Source organism: Microcebus murinus, chromosome 29, assembly GCF_040939455.1.
Source record: "Microcebus murinus isolate Inina chromosome 29, M.murinus_Inina_mat1.0, whole genome shotgun sequence".
NCBI lineage: Eukaryota > Metazoa > Chordata > Mammalia > Primates > Cheirogaleidae > Microcebus > Microcebus murinus.
This window is the reverse complement of record NC_134132.1, coordinates 601,031-619,532: the sequence shown is the minus strand read 5'-3', so window position 1 is coordinate 619,532 and position 18,502 is coordinate 601,031. Positions and strand designations below refer to the sequence as shown.

Sequence of the window (18,502 nt, the reverse complement as noted above, 5' to 3'; positions counted from 1 at the left end):
TATAATTAAGAAATGCCTTAAGATAAGAAGCTTAACCCTTTCAAAAATGCTTTCTCTTGAATTCTCAGAACTCCATGAAAGGAGTAGCAAGTAACAGTTTCTCTGATATATAAAGGAATAAACTCAGATGAAAAACCTGTCCTGGGCTCACAGTCATGAAAAAGGTCACGTGAGGAACAGAGATGGCGAGGCCCCTCCAGTCTTCGCTCCTGTAAACTATTCATCTTAATTTCTCCGTTGTTTCCATGGTCGGGTTACAATTACTGCCTCATGGATCAGGCTAAGACTGGGAGAGTAAAAATCAAGAAATAGCATGAAGATTCTTCTTTGGCTGTCATTAGCACTTCGATAATAATGGAAGTTGGCCCAAATCTAATGTTCTTCCAGCAAGATAAAAGCAGGTTCTTCCTCCCAAAAAGGTGTGCTGGGCTTCCTACTCCTCATCAGACATCGCCCTGGACTCTGCCACAGAGCATCTCTAAGCCTTGGGGGGAAGTAGCTCTAATTGAGTTACTTTTGGTGGCTTTTTACCCTGGAAGCTAAAAAACAAACTAGATTTTGTTTGTTCAAGATTCATAAGCCCAAAAATTTTCACTAACTACACATGCTAGCAGAGCGTTTTTTGTTTGTTTGTTTGGAGGGTTTTTTAGGTTTATTTATTTATTTATTTTGATGATTTTTATTTAAGGATCAGGGCCCTGGCATTGCTGTGCCCAGGAATAAAACTGACCATTCTGTCATTAGACATCAAGCAGCTTTTGCTCTTTTGAGCATGCAAGAAAAGAGGCTGAGAAATGTGCATTGGCAGGCATAAATTTAACTATTTAGGACCTTAATGCGGAGGGTACACCTTGTGTCTGTAAATGCTGTCCATTTGTCCTCAGATGCATAATTCAGTGGAGAACTATCCTATGGAGTTAAAAGTGAAAGTCAGTATTTGGAGTCTATTGTTTTCAGTAGTATCTTTGGCTCTATAGGATATCAGAAGACACCTTTACAATCAAAGTAAATTAAAACTTAGAAAGAGGTTCTCTGGATATTTCAGTAGAAACATGTTTTATGCATTAAAAATTATCCAGGTGGTCACCTCTAGCAGCCACTGTGCTCTGGAAATCCGACCCCTGCAGGCAGCTGGGAGCGACAGGGTCTGGGTTTGCCTCACGCTGTGCCACCTGACTTCACAGGCGCGGACCCCCTGCTGGAGAACTGCGAGCCCCTCTATGACCTGGAGGACTCCTGGGACAGTGCTGAGGAGGACGAAGGCGTCGTGCCGGGAACCACACCGCTGGACATGGCCGCCAGCTGGCAGGTGCGCGCTGCACGCTCTGCCAGGGCCGCTCCGGGGGCCGGGGGCTCAGGACCATGCGAACAGATGGTCTTCCTGATGCTTCATTCCCCAAAGAACACGCCTTTTATTTTTAAGAAAGTCTGTTCGTCAAGAGCCATATTTATCTTGAAAAACCCTATCTGTGAAAGATCTAGGTCAGCTGAGTTCTGAGTGCAAAAGTGTATGCCTAATCAGATCAGAACCGAGATGTGAGACAGGGCTAGAAACAACACAGAATTCACACAGAAGTGACCCATTCCAAACTCATACCAGAATTGTACCCTCTCGATTTCTGAAGCCTAGGTAAATGTTATTGTTTGCTCAGAACTTAGGAAAGTGATTTCTGAATGTAAAAATAAACTAGGAATGCTTCTGAGAATTTCAGTAAATATAAGCAGTGTAAATAGATTTCAAGCCTTCCTCAGACCCCACTGAACTGAAGTGGGAAGTGATAAGCAGCCATCAGGGAAGAGAGCAGGGGCAGGAGGTGGCCGCACACAGGTCTCCAGCGTGACAGAGGGGTGTTTGCAGGGGTGAGAGCCACTCCACTTCTAGAAGCTTCCCCTCTGCCTCCCTGCAGCCTGCTAGTGCTGAGCCAGGGACCCTGGCGGTGACCCCGTGGCCCCCAGTTATGTTAGCACCTCGTTTCCCCAGAAGGCCTCACCAGGGGCCCCGCTGTGCCATCCGGGCCAGCCAGCAGCAGAGGGACTGCAGAGAATACCCGAAAGGCCTCCATAGCTGCGGAGGTTTTTCTTTTAACTTAAGACATTTCTGGATTCTCAGTTAGTGTAACTGGTGCCAGAAGGTTGACACCAAGCCTTGTGCGCCTGTCACATCCTAGTTTGAGCAGGCTTATAGAGTTAATTCTCACAAGCCTGTTGCTAGGGAGGAGGGACAGCCAGGGGACACAGTGTCCCAGCTCTGCACAAGCTCCGCCGGAGCTAAGGCCTCTGACGGGCTACCTCGGTGGCCTGGGCTGCCTCGTGGCCTGGGCTGCCTCGTGGCCTGGGCTGCCTCGGTGGCCTGGGCTGCCTCGGTGCCTGGGCTGCCTCAGTGGCCTGGGCTGCCTCGGGGCCTGGGCTGCCTCAGGGACTAATCTCTGTGTGGCTGGGCAGGGCTCCTACCCCAGGCAGTCTCTGCAGGCGCTCCAGCGGCCAGGCCCGCGGCTGCTCTCGCCCCAGAGGCGCCGTGTGCCTGGGGACCGTCCTGTCCCCTCTTGCCATCCCTCGTCTCTGAGGTACGGGGCCGTCCTGAGGAGGACAGCTGAGTTCTTCATGATGGAGAGAGACTCCCTCATCGTCCCTTCGCGTATAATGTGTTCCCGTGTTTTCTTCCCAGCAGGTATTTGACATATTGAATGGGAAACCGTATGAGCCAGAGTTTGCATCTGATGATTTACTAGCACAAGGTGGGTTGTGGTGGAGCCAGGTCCTTGTGGCCACTGTTCTCACGCCGTCCTTCAAGGGGGAAAGGGAGAGCAGTGTCACCGGGGCCACTGTGCAGGGCGCAGTTCTCGTTTCAGAATGTAAAGGCCCGGGAGTCATGTGGAGGGAACGCCGGCTCAGGCTGCTGTGGACGCGCGCCGGCCGCTTCCCCGGGAGCCGGGCAGGCAAGCCGGGCAGTCGGTCCCTCCGAGTGTCCGGGGGGCTGAGATCGTCGTGTTCCTTCTTCGTTGCCTTCAGGAGACATGAGACAGCTGACTGAAGATGCAAAGCTGCAGCTCTGCAAGTTGCTGGAAGGGCCTGATCCAGACAAAAACTGGGCTGCTCTGGCACAGAAGCTGGGGCTGGGGGTGCTTAACTGCGCCTTCCGGCTGAGCCCCGCTCCCGCCAAAACGCTCATGGACAACTATGAGGTAACGCCCGCCCCACGCGTGTGGCGGCTTTCATTCCTCTTTCCTCTGTTCACACCCCTGGCCAGGACGGAACCTCATTCTCTGTTCCTTCACTCCAAGGAGGAAAACCAATCATTGCCCAAGGCCAGGGAGGGTGACCCAGGCCCAGAGGGAAGCCTATTTTCCAAATACAGGTTTCACATACCTTGAGATTTTCTGTTTTCAAGTACCTGGAGGCTTCCTGTAAAAACACTACTCCGAGGGTCAGGATTTGCACAGAACTTCAATCCCCCTGCGCGAAGGTCGGACTGTGATCAACATGCGTGTCTCCCAGCACCCGAGAACACGCCTTGATCACAGGCCAGAGCCTGGAGTCCGTGCTCTGAGAGGACCCCGCGGAGCCTTTCCCCGCGGGTGCTCACGGGGCGCGTCATATGCTGCTAAACGTCACAGCTAGCTGTTACTTCTCTGTGGGTTCCAGAGCTTCACTACGCAAGGAGACCGTGTAGACACTGCCCCAGGCGGCGATCCGCTCCCCCAGCTCCCCTTTGCTATCCGCGGCTTCTCTGTGATTTCCTGACCTGGCATTGGGGTAAAACAGGAACCCTGACTCAGAGACTGTGTGTCTTCTTTGTCACTCTCCTCTGCCTTCCCAGGACCACGTGGCACTCTCGGTGGAGGGGGCTGCGTGGGAGGAAAGATGGGTGCCGTGACTGCAGGGGCTGCAGCCGCCTTCCTTTCCTCCCCACAGGTCTCGGGGGGCACGGTCCAGGAGCTGGTGGGGGCGCTGAGGCAGATGGGCCACGAGGAAGCCATCGCAGTGATCCAGGCGGCCTCCGGCCCCCGCACGGCCGCCCCGCCGCCCCGCTCGCCCTGCTCCACAAGGCAGCAAATAGGTACGGAAATGCAGAAACGGGTGCAGATGTTCTCCCGCTCCCCGGCCGCCGTCTTCAGCTCTCGTGGGGCGTGGGGAGGCAGGGCCCCATCCCCGTCCCCTTCCAGCGTCTGCCCCCGCGCCTGTCGCCCGGCCGCCTCCCGCCCCTCCTGACACCGTCGGAGGAGGGGCTGTTCCCACAGAAAAGCACAGTGACACTCATGCCCGTGAGTTACTTGAGGGACACTGCGCGATGCAGTAAATGCTAGACACAGCCTGGTGTGGGTGGTTAAGGTAAATGTCACTTCTCTGATTTCTCACATGTAGAGAGAGGGAGCGAAATGCCCAGCCTAAGGTTTGCAGAGCTAGAGCCAGCACCCGACCAAAGGCGGACGCTGCCGCTCTCCCGCCGTGCCTCCCCTCGCCCGCACCTCCTCCGCATCTCCTTCCTCCTCTCTGTGCTCATGGCACCCACCTTGCCTGCCGCCATTAATGGCACCTTGTGTCATCCCACCAGAGAAAACACGGAACCGTACCAAATGGACTCTAGACACAGCCCGATAATCCTGCATCCCCTGTAATGTCATCAGCCTCCACGCTCTGAGCCAGCGTCCCCAGCCTTCTTGTCACCAGAGACTGGTTTCATGGAAGGCAGTTTTCCACAGACGGGGCGGGCGTTGGGCGCGGTCCTCGGCGCCAGTGAGGCTGCCCCTGCTGGCGCGGCTCCCCTCCGCTGCGACCAGCTCCCCGAGGTTCCTGGGGACAGCCTTCCGCAGACCAGGCCTGGGGGCAGGCAGGTGGAGTTCAGGTGGGAGGCACAGCTGGGTCCCTAACAGGCCACCGGCCAGGGACAGGCCACAGCCTGGGCGTTGGGGACCACAGCTCTAAACGGCCATTTCGCACTTTCTCTTTCTAAGCCCCACACTGCTTCTCTCTCCTGGCTCACGCACTGCCCTGGCCTCACACGCCACTGGAAACACGGAAGCAACTGGAACTCATCTCTGTGCCCTCAAGGCCGAGCCCGCACGCGCAGCTCCCGCGGGCTCAGTCCGTGCCTCGTGGGCACAGTGCTCCCAGGCCCCCGCTGGCCCTCCCGAGTTCCTGCTCCTTCATTCTCGCTCCTCCCTCGTGTGTCACTTAGCAAGTGCTGTAATCGCTCCATCTTTCAAAGTCTTGACCCACGTCCCCTGCAGCTGCAGTCCAGTGTCCCTGTGCCCCGCTCCGCGGCGCTTCTCGGAGGGCTTAGAGCAGGCCCTTCCTCCTCTTCACCGGCCGAGCCCCCGCCCCACCGGCCTTCTCTCCTTCCCTGTTGCAGATCCGGTCCCCATCCTCCCTTCTTGGAGGTGGCAGCCTCTGCCGCCGTGGCACCCCTCCTTCTACAGGCCGCTCTGTGGCATGGCCTCCTCTCGTGGGCCCTGGCCCTTCCTTCCTCGCCGGAGCTCTCGCTGCCCCACGCGCGGCCACACTTGGCAGGGGCACAGCCCCTCCGGGAGGCTGCGATCACTCATGGGGCCTTTGGGCACTGGCCACCCCACATCCGATCCCTCAAGTGTCCCTGTCCTGACAGCCACCCACGCCCGGTCCACCTCCCTGCGCACCTCCCTGCAGCTCCTCCCGGCCAGGCTCCTCCTCTCTGTCCGCCACCCCCAGGGAGGACGGGACTGCGTGGCCCTGTTGTGTGCTCTGCGCTCCTCGTCTATGCAGCACACCCTCGGGCAGCCGCGCTGTGCGCCTGCCGCGCCCTGCTCGCCGCTCTGTCTCCGTAGGAAACAGCTGGCGCTGGGCAGGTCCCTGAGGGCGCCCTCAGTAAGGAGCATCCAACCTGATTTCCAGTATAGGCTCACTTTCAGCACAGTCTCCTTACATTTTTGCTACCAAAAATGTTTTCAAGGCAGTGTATGCTGTCTAATAGCACGGAGGCCCAGAGAGAGGTCGCATCTTTAGTTTCTCCTTCTGCTACCAATTTATTTTGGCCAGGTTCAGCAATTTCTGCAGTTACAAAATAAGTAATAGAGTGGTCGGAAAAATACAGCTGATTTCTAAGGGGAAAAAAGGTAACACTATGAGTCAAGAGAACTCTGAAAGGATTTTCATACACACAAGATTGCAAGAGAAAATGTGAAAGCATTTGGCTAAATCTGACGTCCTCAGCTTGTATGCTGGACAGGGTCTCCTGCCCCTGTCCCCGCCTGAGCAGCCGTGGTGGGGCGGGGCGGGGCGGGCGTGGCGGCTGGTGGGCAGGAGTCGTGCACAGAGCGGCTCACAAACCTTTAGCCGACTGGGAGCCCCTCGGGGCAGGAGGTGCAGGGGGCAAAGGCTCAGCCTTTGTCCTGGCCCCCGGTGAGTTTCTGCCCCTCCCCCGCAGACGAGCTCCGAGACAACGACAGCGTCTGCGACAGCGGCGTGGAGACCTCCTTCCGCAGACTCAGCTTCTCGGAGCCTCTGAGCAGCAGCAGCCCGCTGCTGCCTCTGAACAAAATGCCCCCCGACTTCGGGCAGGAGGGACCTATCGAAGGCCAGATTTAGTGCGGGAGCCGCCGCGTGAACCAAAGCCCTAAAGTTCCACGGCAGCGCCCCAAGGAAGGAAGGTAAAGTGCGTCCAGAGGTGCTCGGAGGAAAGCTGGCCTGCCTGATTGGTCCTCGATTTAATTCAAGGCCGTTTGAACTTGACTTCCTTTCTTGGCTCGCAACTGAGTTCCAGTCCGGTTCACCTGCAGATGGTGCCTAGCAGTCTCGGGCTGGCTGGGCCACGGCCTGGGCCGGTGGCTGATTGAGCTTTGCTGGCTGCTCCGGGATCACGGGTGCTTCTGTTGTTGCTGCTGCTGCCCCTGCTGCCTCCCGCTGTCATTAAAAGATGTCACTGTCCCCACTCTGTGTTCTCTCTGGCCATCCACAGCATCCAGCTTAAGAATAAGAAAAGGGATATTTTAAAATGAGAGTCACTTGGTGTGCAATAAAAGAGGCTCATTGCTTTTTCTAAGGTGGTTATCTCTGTGATTTGAAAAAAGAGAACATGTACTTGTCAATATTTAAACATGGTTACAATCAGTGCTGAAAGTGGTATTTTCCCCCTTTTCTGCATTTTGCTATTGTAAATATGTTTTTTAGATCAAAACTTTAAAGAAAAAATGTTGGATTTATAAATGCTATTTTTATTTTACTTTTATAATAAAAGGAAAAGCAAATTGATGACCTCACCTTGTTTGATCTCTGCAAATACTTTTCTACGATGATGGTTTATAACCACAGGATCATTCCATAGCCTGGTTATCACATCCACATTTTCGTTAGAGTCAATTTTTTGATCTAGAAATGAACAAAAAAATTATTTCACCTAAGATGAAAGCTTTGGTCCAGCGAGAGCCGCCCAGCCCCTCTCGTTCTGACAGCGCCGCCTCTGCCTGGCGGCACAGCCCCCTGGAGCTGCTGTCTCGCCGCGCAGTGCTGGCCCCACGGGCCGGAGGGCCGGACGGAGCCGCCCAGCGGGCCGCTCTGCTGAGCTGCTCTTCACTCAGAGTTGAAAAAAAGGGAGAGGGAAAAATCAAAAGTTTTTAGCGAGGTGCTATGGTGTGCGCCAAGATCCCTCTTTGACAAAGGACGAGTCTGCTGTCAGTGCCTTTGTGGACTGGGACTGCTGTCGCTGCAGAGAGCCACCTCCCCGGGCCACTCCCATGCAACACTAATCAGGGTGGGCACGTAGAAGCCTGTGCAGCCCGGGGCAACGCTGAAGGGCTGTGTGAGCTTCAGTGTCCCGAGCGCTTGGCTGAGGCTGTCCCACCTTCTCCCGCTGCCCAGCCTGCCCTGCCCACCTGGCCACCGTGCTGGCCTCCAGGCCATGCCCGCAGCAGCGTCCTGCTCCGTCTCCCCGCTCAGAGTCTCCCCAGGGAAGCCACCTGCGCAGGACTGGAACCGTGCCTGACGGTTTGGGCCACATGTTCAGTCATTGAGTCTTGAGAATAACTCAGTGAGGTCCGAGATACTCCTTTTTTGAGGCTTAAAGAGTTCAGGTAGGCCAGAGCTAAGCTGCTTCTGTGTTTGCACCCAGATCTGTGGAGCTTCAGACTCGAGTTGCAGCATTATCTCGGTGGGATAAGAAAGTGGGTAAAAGCAATTAATTGAGTCCACCAGTAGAAGCCAAAGTATACAGGATATAGTATATGACAAAATTACACATCAGCGAGGAAAAGATGATTATTTAATAAACCAGATGTTTCAGCTTGGGCAAAAAGCAATCTGAACCCCAATCTCCCTCTTCAAAATAATTTTCAGGTGTATCAAAAAGTAAACCTTAAAAATACTAGAACTCCTAGGTGAATGTTCTTGAAGTAGGGAAAGCCTTTCTAAGCAAGACTTCAACCTCTGGTATAAAAACAGTTCGAGTCATTCCAGCTACTAGGGAAGCTGAGGTAGGAGGACTGTTTGAGCCCAGGAGTTCAAGATCAGCCTGGGCAAAATAGTGAGACCCTGCCTCTAAAGTTCAAATAAAATAAAATAAATAGTTTGAGTTCTTCATTTTACAGTGTGTCCCAAATTAAATCTTTTTATTTTTATTTATTTATTTATTTATTTGCAGTCACACTAGAGGAGGTTTATTTTCTGGCTAGCCAGGGTCCAAGCCCCAGAGCACCAACGCAGTGGCCACTCTCGCAGGCAAGGACCCCGACCGGAACAACAGCATGCCTTTTATCCCCATGGTGCACAAGCTGCGCACGAGCTGACTAGGCATGGATCATGCGTTGACCTTTAAAATGATTGGTTGCCCACTATTGCCTTTTGAAATAATTGGCGGGTTGGTTGCCCTCTATTGCCTGATGGGCCAGTCGCCCGTGCTTCAATGACCTCATCCCGTAACTCCCCATCCAGCGGTGTAGCAAGCAAGCAATGACTAGAAGCAGAGGTTTACGGTTAGCTCATTGCCCCACCCAAGTAAATTCCCAACAATTGGAAGAATTCCTCTGCCTTTCCTCTGTCCTACAAATTCCTCTGCCCTACATTCCCCCCTTTCTCTAGGTAGCAGACGAGCACTCTTGCTCGTCCTCAAGGTCTCTTAGGTGCTCTAGTTCTATAGCACTTGACCACAGCTGCTGATGTTGTTGCAATACTAGTAGCTGGACAGTGTTTATCCGTTCTTTCACAAAAGCTACTAGTCTATTAATTACACATGGCGCAAAAGTAAGGACTAAGATTAGCATAACGAGTGGGCCTAGTAGGGTGGATAGTAGCGTTGTTAACCAGGGGGAACTGTTAACCCAAGACTCAAACCAACCTGCTTGCTGTTCATATTCCCGTTTGCAGCGGGCAAGCCCTTCCCTGACCTTAGCCATAGATTCTCTAACAACTCCCGTATGGTCTGCATAGAAACAACATTCTTCTTTGAGGGCAGCACACAGTCCTCCTTGCTGGAGGAATACTAGATCTAACCCCCTCCGGTTCTGGAGCACTACCTCGGATAGGGAGGTTAGTGACTCTTTTAGGTGTGAGATTGAATCTTCTATCCTTGCAATATCTTCATCAACAGCTGCCCTCAGAGTATTAAACCCTCTTTGCTGCATTGCCAGAGATGAGATACTAGTTCCTGCTCTTATTGCCCCTAAGCCAAAAAGAGTAGCCAGGGTTATGGCTGTGAAGGGCTCTCTTTTTCTTTCAAAAAATTAGGTTGGTGACTCTTTGCCCTACTATGCCCTCATACATTGTCTCCTCAGTGTGGTATGTTATTTTTGGGAACACTAACACCATTATACAGTAATCTTTAGACCCATATAAGGTTATGGGGTTGGTGGGGGTTCGGGGCAGTAAGTATAGCTGTAGGTCTCCATCCCAAAAACATTAGACCAAAAACACAACATCCCAAAAACACAACAACCAACCCCCACCGCGACCCGTCCATGTTGTCACCCAGTTCAATCTTTAGATGCCACAACCCCAGTCCAAGTCTGGGTCAGCAGTCATGGGCTGTCGCCGCCACTTGGGTCAGTCTGGTCTTCAGAGGATTCTTCGGGTCTGCAGTTGCTTTCCACTAGTCCTGGCACCGCTCCTGGTCTTTTTTATTAGCAGGTCTCACGTGGGAGTGGTGTATCCAGGTCGCTACTATTCTATCAACCTTAAGAGCAGTGGGGGTAACAAGAATAATTTGATAGGGGCCCTTCCACCTCGGCTCAAGGTTTCTGCTGTTATGTCGTTTCACCCATACCCAGTCCCCCAGCTGGTGTGGGTGAAACGGTGTCCGGCACCCTCCTCCTCAGGCCGGTAGATAGCACGGAGGGCCGGCCATACTTGACTGTGGACACGTTGCAGAGCCTGCACCGCTTGTAACACTTCTTTGGAATGTCCCAGAAGAACCTCAGGGCTCATCCTAGGAACTACAGGAGGGGGTGTGTCATATATGATTTCAAAAGGGGTTAAACCCAAGTGATAAGGGGTGTTCTGGGCTCGGAACAGGGCGAAGGGAAGGAGGGTCACCCGGTCTCTGCCAGTCTCCAGGGCCAATTTAGTCAGGGTCTCCTTTATTGTTCTATTCATTCGCTCTACCTGCCCAGAGCTCCGGGGGTTATATGCACAATGTAATTTCCAATCTATCCCCATAGCCTGGGCCAGCCCTTGACTAACCTGACAGACAAACGCAGGTCCATTATCTGATCCTATCCCTCTGGCAGTCCATACCTGGGGACTATTTCTTCTAATATTTTCTTAGCTACTGTCAAAGCTGTTTCTCCTTTCGTAGGGAAGGCTTCTACCCATCCAGAAAACGTATCTACCATGACCAGTAAATATCGGTACCCGTATTTTCCAGGCTTGACCTCTGTGAAATCCACTTCCCAAAATAGTCCTGGCTGCCTCCCCCTTTCCCTCGTACCTGCGTGGGTCCCTCTGGTCCTCCCCGGCGGCATGACCTGACAGGCTTGGCAACTTTTGACGATGTCATCTGGAACCCGTCCTTGTGACCTGAACCTTAGTTGAGCAGTGTCCAGCAGTTGCAGCATCTTTCTCTTCCCTAGCTGTGTGGTCTGATGCAGGTGTTCTAACAGGTGGCGTCCTAAGAGTTCTGGCACTATTAGGCGATGCCCTTCATCCCGCAACCAGCCATCTTCACTTTTGCTTACACGTAGCTGCTCTGAGGCCCAGACCGCATCTACACTGGAATAGTCCGGCAGAGGAGGCAACCGTCCCATGCCCGGGGGTGGCAGGCTAAGGTGCAGGATGTTTGGCTGCGGAGTGCCTTCTGCAGCCTTCTTAGCCTCATTATCCCCTCTCCAATTGCCCCGGGCTTCCACTGAATCCCCGCTCTGGTGTCCCCGGGTATGGACTACCGCCACTGCCTTTGGCAGCAAAACAGCCTCCAGTAGGTGGAGTATTTCAGGCTTGGGCTTAATTTCTTTTCCCTCTGCCGTGATGAAGCCCCTTTCCCTGTAGAGGGCCCCATGTATGTGCACAGTCCCAAAGGCACAGCGGCTGTCAGTGTACACCGTCAGCCTTTTTCCTCGGCCCGGCTAAGAGCCTCCGTCAGCGCTATTAGTTCTGCCTTCTGAGCAGATGTCCCTTGCGGAAGGCGTGCCGCCCAGACAAGTTTACCTTGGTCATCTACTATTGTGGGGGCGCCTCGATGGCCCTTCGGCAGCGTCTCAGTGGCACAACAAGAAAAGAGTTTTCTGCCCCCCTTCGTGTGAAGTAGGGTGAGGCAATTAGCAAACAGCACACATCTGTTTATACTCATACCTCCAGTTATCTCTTGGGTTGTGAAGAAAGGCAAAAGGGAGATGGGATGCACAGGAATCGCGCAGAATTCAAAAAAAATTAATCACTTCAAAGGTCAGCTCATGGCCAGCGCGTAATTAGTTTGTGCCTTGCTAAGGCCCTTTGGGGGGGGGATAAAAGGCACCCCGCAATTCAGGTCTGGGTCCTTGCCTGCGAGAGTGGCCACTGCGTTGGCGCTCTGGGGCTTAGACCCTGGCTAGCCAGAAAATAAACCTCCTCTTGTGTGATTGCATCCTCGATGTCTCTGCTTCTCTGTCCGGTGGGGCTGTAGAAAGTCGGTCCTTAACATTTGGGGGCTCGTCCGGGATTCGCCTTCCCCACAGACTACCGGATAGAACTCAGGGCTGAGGGAGGAGTGTGAAAATCCACCCCGGGCTAGCCGGGTGTGGTGTTGGGCAAGGGACGCGGAATCCCCTTGCAGGACCCCGGATCAGGACGCCGGCACAGGACCTAGGCGGACGCGCTGGTGGGTCGCCGGTCGGAGCCAGGCGGAGACGTCCTCTGGCCCCGTTGGGACTCCGGAGCTGACCTTGTAGCCTAGGGCTCGGTCAGAAGGAGCTGGAGCTGACCTTGTAGCCAAGGGCTCGGTCAGGAGGATACCGGGGAGCAGGTCCGGACCAGGTTAGGTTTATTGTTAATTCGTTTTCCGTATGTTATCTGTCGTCTGTCTCGTTTGTTGCCGGCTTTTGTGTTCTGTCTGAATAAATGGGTTTTGTGAGTGAGGTTGTTGATTCCGCAGGCCCACGCTAAGACCCGTGAGGAGACATCGGAGTGCCGAGGACTGGAATTGACTAGATCAAAACCGGAGCCGGTACTTCCTTATAGTTGCTTGTCTTACGCCACCATGGGACAAGCCATGACAACGCCCCTTTCCCTTGTACTGGGCCACTTTAGAGATGTAAAGGACAGGGCCCGTAATCTGTCCTTAGAGATTAAGAAGGGCAAATTGGTCACCTTATGCGAAGCCGAATGGCCTGTGTTCAATGTTGGGTGGCCTAAGGAAGGGTCCTTTGACAGGACCGTGGTTGAGAAGGTAAAAGAGAAAATCTTTGGGCATCCTGGGCACCCCGATCAGATCCCATATATCGTAGTCTGGCAGGACCTGGTCAGAGATCCCCCGCCTTGGATGCGAGCTTTCGTGCCCCCCCTTAGGGGACGTACAGAGATCCTCACAGTACAAGAGGCTGGGAAGAAGGGGAAGCCAGGTTCGTCACCCGCCAAGGTTCTCCCAGACTCTAACCTCTACCCTGACCTGACCGGGCTTGAATGGAATGCCCCCACATTTAATGCCCCTCCCCCTTATAATCCCAGAGCGGTGCTCGCAGCCCCCGAGGTGCCTGCGCCCCAGCGGGATGCCACTGGAGGGGAGGGAGGACCGGCCTATGGCACTAGGCAACGCACAGGTCGGACCCCAGACCCGGAGCCCGTGAAGGCATTTCCCCTACGGGCAGTAGGGCCCCGGGGAGACGATGGGACGCAGACTTATCAATATTGGCCTTTCTCCACCAGTGACCTGTACAACTGGAAATCTCAGAACTCAAACTTTTCCAATAACCCCAGGGACCTTATTAACCTTTTAGACTCTGTTCTTTTTACACACCAGCCTACCTGGGATGACTGCCAGCAGCTGCTCCCGGTGCTTTTCACCACAGAGGAAAGGGAAAGAAGTCAGGGGGAAGCAAGGAAACTGGTTCCGGGAGAGGACGGCAGGCCTACTACAAACCCGAGAGCCACTGATCGAACCTTCCCCCTCGAACGACCACTGTGGGACTACGATGAGGCTGAAGGTAGGGAGCGTCCCCGGGTCTACCGCCAGACTCTGATGGCCGGTCTCCGCGTGGCGGCACGAAAGCCGACCAATTTGGCTAAGGTAGGAGACATCCGTCAGGGGCCCCAAGAGAGCCCGGCAGCATATTTAGAAAAGATTATGGAGGCTTTTCGACAGTACACCCCCATAGATCCCACATTAGAAGAGAATAAGGCTGCAGTTATGATGGCGTTCGTCAATCAGGCGGCCCCTGACATTAGACGTAAGGTACAGAAGATTGATAAATTAAGAGAAAAGACATTGCAGGACCTGTTAGAGGTGGCAGAGAAGGTATACAATAATAGAGAGACACCAGAAAAAAGGGTAGAGAGGATGAAAAGAGAAGATAGGAAGTTCCAGGCCGGGGAGGCGAAGAAGGCAAATAAAAAAATGGCAAAACTTTTGCTAGCTGCAGCTGGCGGAGGGCGACAAGTGAGACCAGGAAACAGGGACAAACCTTGGCGAGAAAGGCTCGACAGGACCCAGTGTGCCAACTGCAAGGAGCATGGGCACTGGGCACGAAAATGTCCCCGGAAAAAAGGGGGACGAGAGTTGGGAAAGACCAAAAGGATCCTGATGGCAGGCCAAGCAGATGAGTAGGGGGGACGGGGTTCGGCTCCCCTCCCCGAACCCAGGGTAACCTTGCGAGTGGAGGGGAATCCAGTTAATTTCCTCATAGACACAGGGGCAGAACATTCCGTGCTAACCCAGGACAGGGGAAAACTTTCTAATAAAACCAGCTGGGTACAGGGGGCGACTGGAACCAAACCTTATCGATGGACCACACGACGAAAGCTAGACGTGGGCTCAGGTCAGGTGAGTCACGCCTTTATGGTTATTCCTGAGTGTCCCACTCCGCTGTTAGGCAGAGACATCCTTACCAAGCTCAAGGCCCGAGTCCATTTTGAAGAAGAAGGGGTGACAATAACTGATAGTAAAGGTAACCTCCTCTCCTGCCCCCGGGTCACCCAGGTCCTGACACTAGCTCAGGCAGACGAATACAGACTATACCAGCTCACTGAACATAAAAGAAAAGCGATAGATCAATGGCTCCTCGAGTTTCCCGTGGCCTGGGCCGAGACAGGGGGAACGGGGTGGGCCAAGCACAGGCCGCCTCTTTACATTAAATTAAAGCCCAGAGCTGAGCCGGCCAGAGTCAAGCAATATCCCATGTCCCAAGAGGCCAGAATGGGGATAACGCCCCACATTCAGAGACTTCTAGACAGTGGGGTTCTCCAGAAATGCCAGTCGGTGTAGAATACACCCCTATTGCCGGTAAAGAAACCGGGGGGACAGGACTATAGGCCCGTGCAAGATCTTAGGGAGGTCAATGTGAGGACCTTAGACATCCACCCTACTGTTCCAAACCCCTACACCCTGTTGAGCTCTCTCTCCCCTACTTTGTCGTGGTACACTGTCCTAGACTTAAAAGATGCCTTCTTCAGTCTGGCGATAGTGACACGCTGCCAAGAGATCTTCGCCTTTGAGTGGCAGGATGAAAAGAAAGGGATCCACGGACAGTTGGCATAGACGAGACTGCCCCAGAGATTCAAAAACTCGCCTACTCTGTTCAACGAGGCCCTCCAAGATGACCTGAGTGAGTACCGAGCCAACCATCCAAAGGTAACTCTGCTACAATACGTAGATGACTTGTTGTTAGCCGCCCCCAATCCCCGGACTTGCCTAGAAAGCACCAAGGACTTGCTTAGGGTACTAGGTAAACTGGGGTACCGGGCCAGTGCAAAAAAGGCCCAGATTTGTAAGGATAAAGTCACCTATTTGGGCTATAAGATAAAAGGGGGCCAAAGGTGGCTAACTGAGGCAATAAAGCAAACCGTGCTAAAAATACCTACCCCAACTTCTAGCCGGGAGCTAAGAGAATTCCTGGGGTCGGTAGGCTACTGCCGCCTCTGGATTCCGGGATTCGCAGAGAAGGCCCGACCTTTGTATGAAGGGTGTAAGGCGGGGCTGGCATAGAAATAGACTGAGCAAATGGCAGATGCTTTTCAGGCCCTAAAGGCAGCCATGCTAGAGGCCCCTGCCTTAACGCTCCCAGATCCTACCAAAGAATTCCACTTTTATATAGATGAAAAATCGGAGATAGCTAAGGGGGTGCTTATGCAAACCCTAGGGCCCTAAAAAAGGCCTATAGCATACCTATCAAAAAAACTAAATCCAGTGGCGGCAGGGTGGCCAGCATGCTTGCGAATGATCGCAGCCACAGCTCTGATAGTCAAAGACGCTGATAAGCTTACTTTAGGGCAGCGGCTGCTCATCACTACCCCGCACGCTATAGAAGGAGTTTTAAAGCAGCCTCCAAGACGATGAATTACGAATGCGAGGCTGACTCACTACCAAAGACTCCTGCTGGACGCTCCCCGCATCGAGTTCCGGGCCCCCACCGCCTTAAATCCAGCCACGCTCCTGCCCATCCCCGACTCAGCTGCACCTGAGCACAACTGCCTTGAAATCCTGGCTAAAACCCAGATGGCCCGAAAAGACTTAAAAGACCGCCCCCTTCCAAGCAGCGACCTGATCTGGTTCACAGATGAGAGCAGTTTCGTCCGGGACGGACACAGGTACGCAGGGGCGGCCATAGTCAATGACCAGGGCAAACTAGTCTGGGCAGCATGCCTCCCACAGGGGACATCTGCTCAAAAGGCAGAGTTGATAGCGCTGGCAGAGGCTCTTTGCCGGGCCCAAGAAAAAAGACTGACGGTATACACTGACAGCCGTTATGCTTTTAAGACTGTGCACATACACAGAGCTCTCTACAGAGAGAGGGGGTTCATCACAGCAGAAGAAAAAGAGATCAAGCATAAGCCCAAAATCCTTCGCTTGCTAGAGGCTGTCCTGCTGCCAAAGGCAGTGGCGGTAGTCCACACCCCGGGACACCAGGGTAGAGACTCAGTAGAGGCTAGGGGCAACCAATGGGCAGACGCCGAGGCTAAAAAAGCGGCAGAGAGTGCTACGCCACCAAATATCCTACACATCAGCCTTCCGCCCCCAGGCATGGGACAGATACCTCCTCTGCCAGACTACTCCAGTGCAGACAAAGCCTGGGCTGCAAAACCACTAACTGCAGAAAAAGGTAAAGATGGCTGGCTGCGAGACAAAAACCGCCGCCTGATAGTGCCAGAGACTCTGAGACGTCACCTGTTGACGCACCTACACCAGACCACACATTTAAGAAAGAGAAAAATGTTACAACTGTTAAACACCGCCCAGCTCAGGTTCATGTCGCAGGGACGAGTGGCAGACGACATTGTCCGGGACTGCCGAGCCTGCCAAGTCATGCAGCCAGGGAGGGTCAAAGGGACCCATGCAGGTACGAGGGAAAGAGAGAGGCAGCCAGGACTGTTCTGAGAAATAAATTTTACAGAAGTCAAACCTAAAAAGTATGGGTACCGATATCTGCTAGTTATGGTAGATACGTTCTCCAGGTGAGTAGAGGCTTTCTCCACTAAAAAAAAGACTGCTCTGACGGTAGCCAAAAAAATATTAGAAGAAATAGTCCCTAAATATAGACTGCCAGAAAAAATAAAATCAGACAATAGACCTGCTTTTGTCAGCCAAGTCAGTCAGGGACTGGCCCAGGCTCTGGGGACCAATTAGAAGCTACATTGTGCCTATAACCCCCAGAGCTCAGGGCAGGTAGAGCGAATGAACAGAACAATAAAGGAGACCCTGGCTAAATTGGCCCTGGAGACTGGCGGGGACTGGGTGACCCTCCTTCCCTTCGCCCTGTTCCGAGCCCGGAACACCCCCTATCATTTAGGCTTAACCCCCTTTGAAATCATGTATGGCACTCCTCCACCCGTAGTCCCCAGGGTGAGCCCTGAGGCCCTCCCAAGACACCCCAAAGATGTGTTGCAAGCCGTTCGAGCTCTGCGGCGCGTTCACAGCCAGGTATGGCCTGCCCTTCAGGCCATACACCGCGCCGCGGAGCCCGAGGAGAAGAGTGCCGGACATTCACATCATCCTCACCAACCAGGAGACTGGGTGTGGGTGAAGAGGCATAACAGTAAAACCCTAGAGCCGAGGTGGAAGGGGCCCTTTCAAATTATTCTTATTACCCCCACTGCTCTCAAGGTAGACGGCATATCAACTTGGATACACCACTCCCACGTGAGGCCAGCCAACGAGAACGACCTAGAACGGTGCCGGAGCCAGTGGAGAGCGACGGTGGACCCAGAGAACCCACTGAAAGTCAGGCTGACTCAAGTAGCAGCAGCGCCATGAGAAGCCAGCTGAGTCCTATTCCTCTTGGACTACTAGTTATACTGTCTAAACTCAGACTCGGGGCTGTGGCACCTGGGGATTGGACCTCACTACAAAAATATATGCAGGGTTTGTTTTATATCTCCTTGAGAGCATTTTGTTAATGGGTGGGGGTGTTATAAGTATAATAAACAATTTCAATCCCCACAAACCCCATAACCTGACATAAAAAATTGTCAATCAAGAAACCCACGAGGTCTAAAACGTGACCTCTAGAGTGGCCCCCTTAAACAGTTGGTAGCCGGACTTATATTTTAACTTAAAAAAAGTTAACCCCCTAGAAAAGCCAGCACAGACAATAGCGATATCCTCAGGAGGCCCTGCTGTTGCCCCAATCCCCAGTTCGTGGGTAACTAGACCATAGAGAGAAAACATAGAACAAACCTCCATGAGCCAAAATGGGTTTTATGCCTGTCCAAAATTCCAGCCCCCTCAAAAAAACCGTCAGTGTGGGGGTATTAAAAGTTATTATTGTGCCAAATAGTGGTGTGTGACCACCAATGATGGGGAATAAAAATGGCAGGCACAACCTCTTCTCATTAGCATGTCCTATGTCCAACCTTGTACTAAAAACAGGTATGCCAAAGACTGCAACCTAATAAGAGTAAAATTTACAGAAAAAAAGAT

At 53.2% G+C, this 18,502-nt stretch overlaps 1 protein-coding gene across 7 annotated transcripts in view; it reads left to right on the top strand.

Annotated features, from left to right (window-relative positions):
• Positions 1–7,232, top strand: part of NFKB1 (nuclear factor kappa B subunit 1) — a 117,196-nt gene extending 109,964 nt beyond the window's left edge. For 4 of the 7 annotated variants that reach the window (XM_075998765.1, XM_012770964.3, XM_075998766.1 and 1 more), the window contains 5 exons: positions 1,185–1,309; positions 2,666–2,735; positions 3,010–3,182; positions 3,913–4,057; positions 6,401–7,232. In XM_075998765.1, the coding sequence (XP_075854880.1) occupies positions 1,185–1,309; positions 2,666–2,735; positions 3,010–3,182; positions 3,913–4,057; positions 6,401–6,561 (674 nt within the window). In that variant the 3' untranslated portion in view covers positions 6,562–7,232. The remainder of the gene's footprint in view (positions 1–1,184; positions 1,310–2,665; positions 2,736–3,009; positions 3,183–3,912; positions 4,058–6,400) is intronic. The other 3 variants (XM_075998764.1, XM_075998769.1, XM_075998768.1) reach the window with 1 other exon arrangement.
• Positions 7,233–18,502: the final 11,270 nt, after the last annotated feature.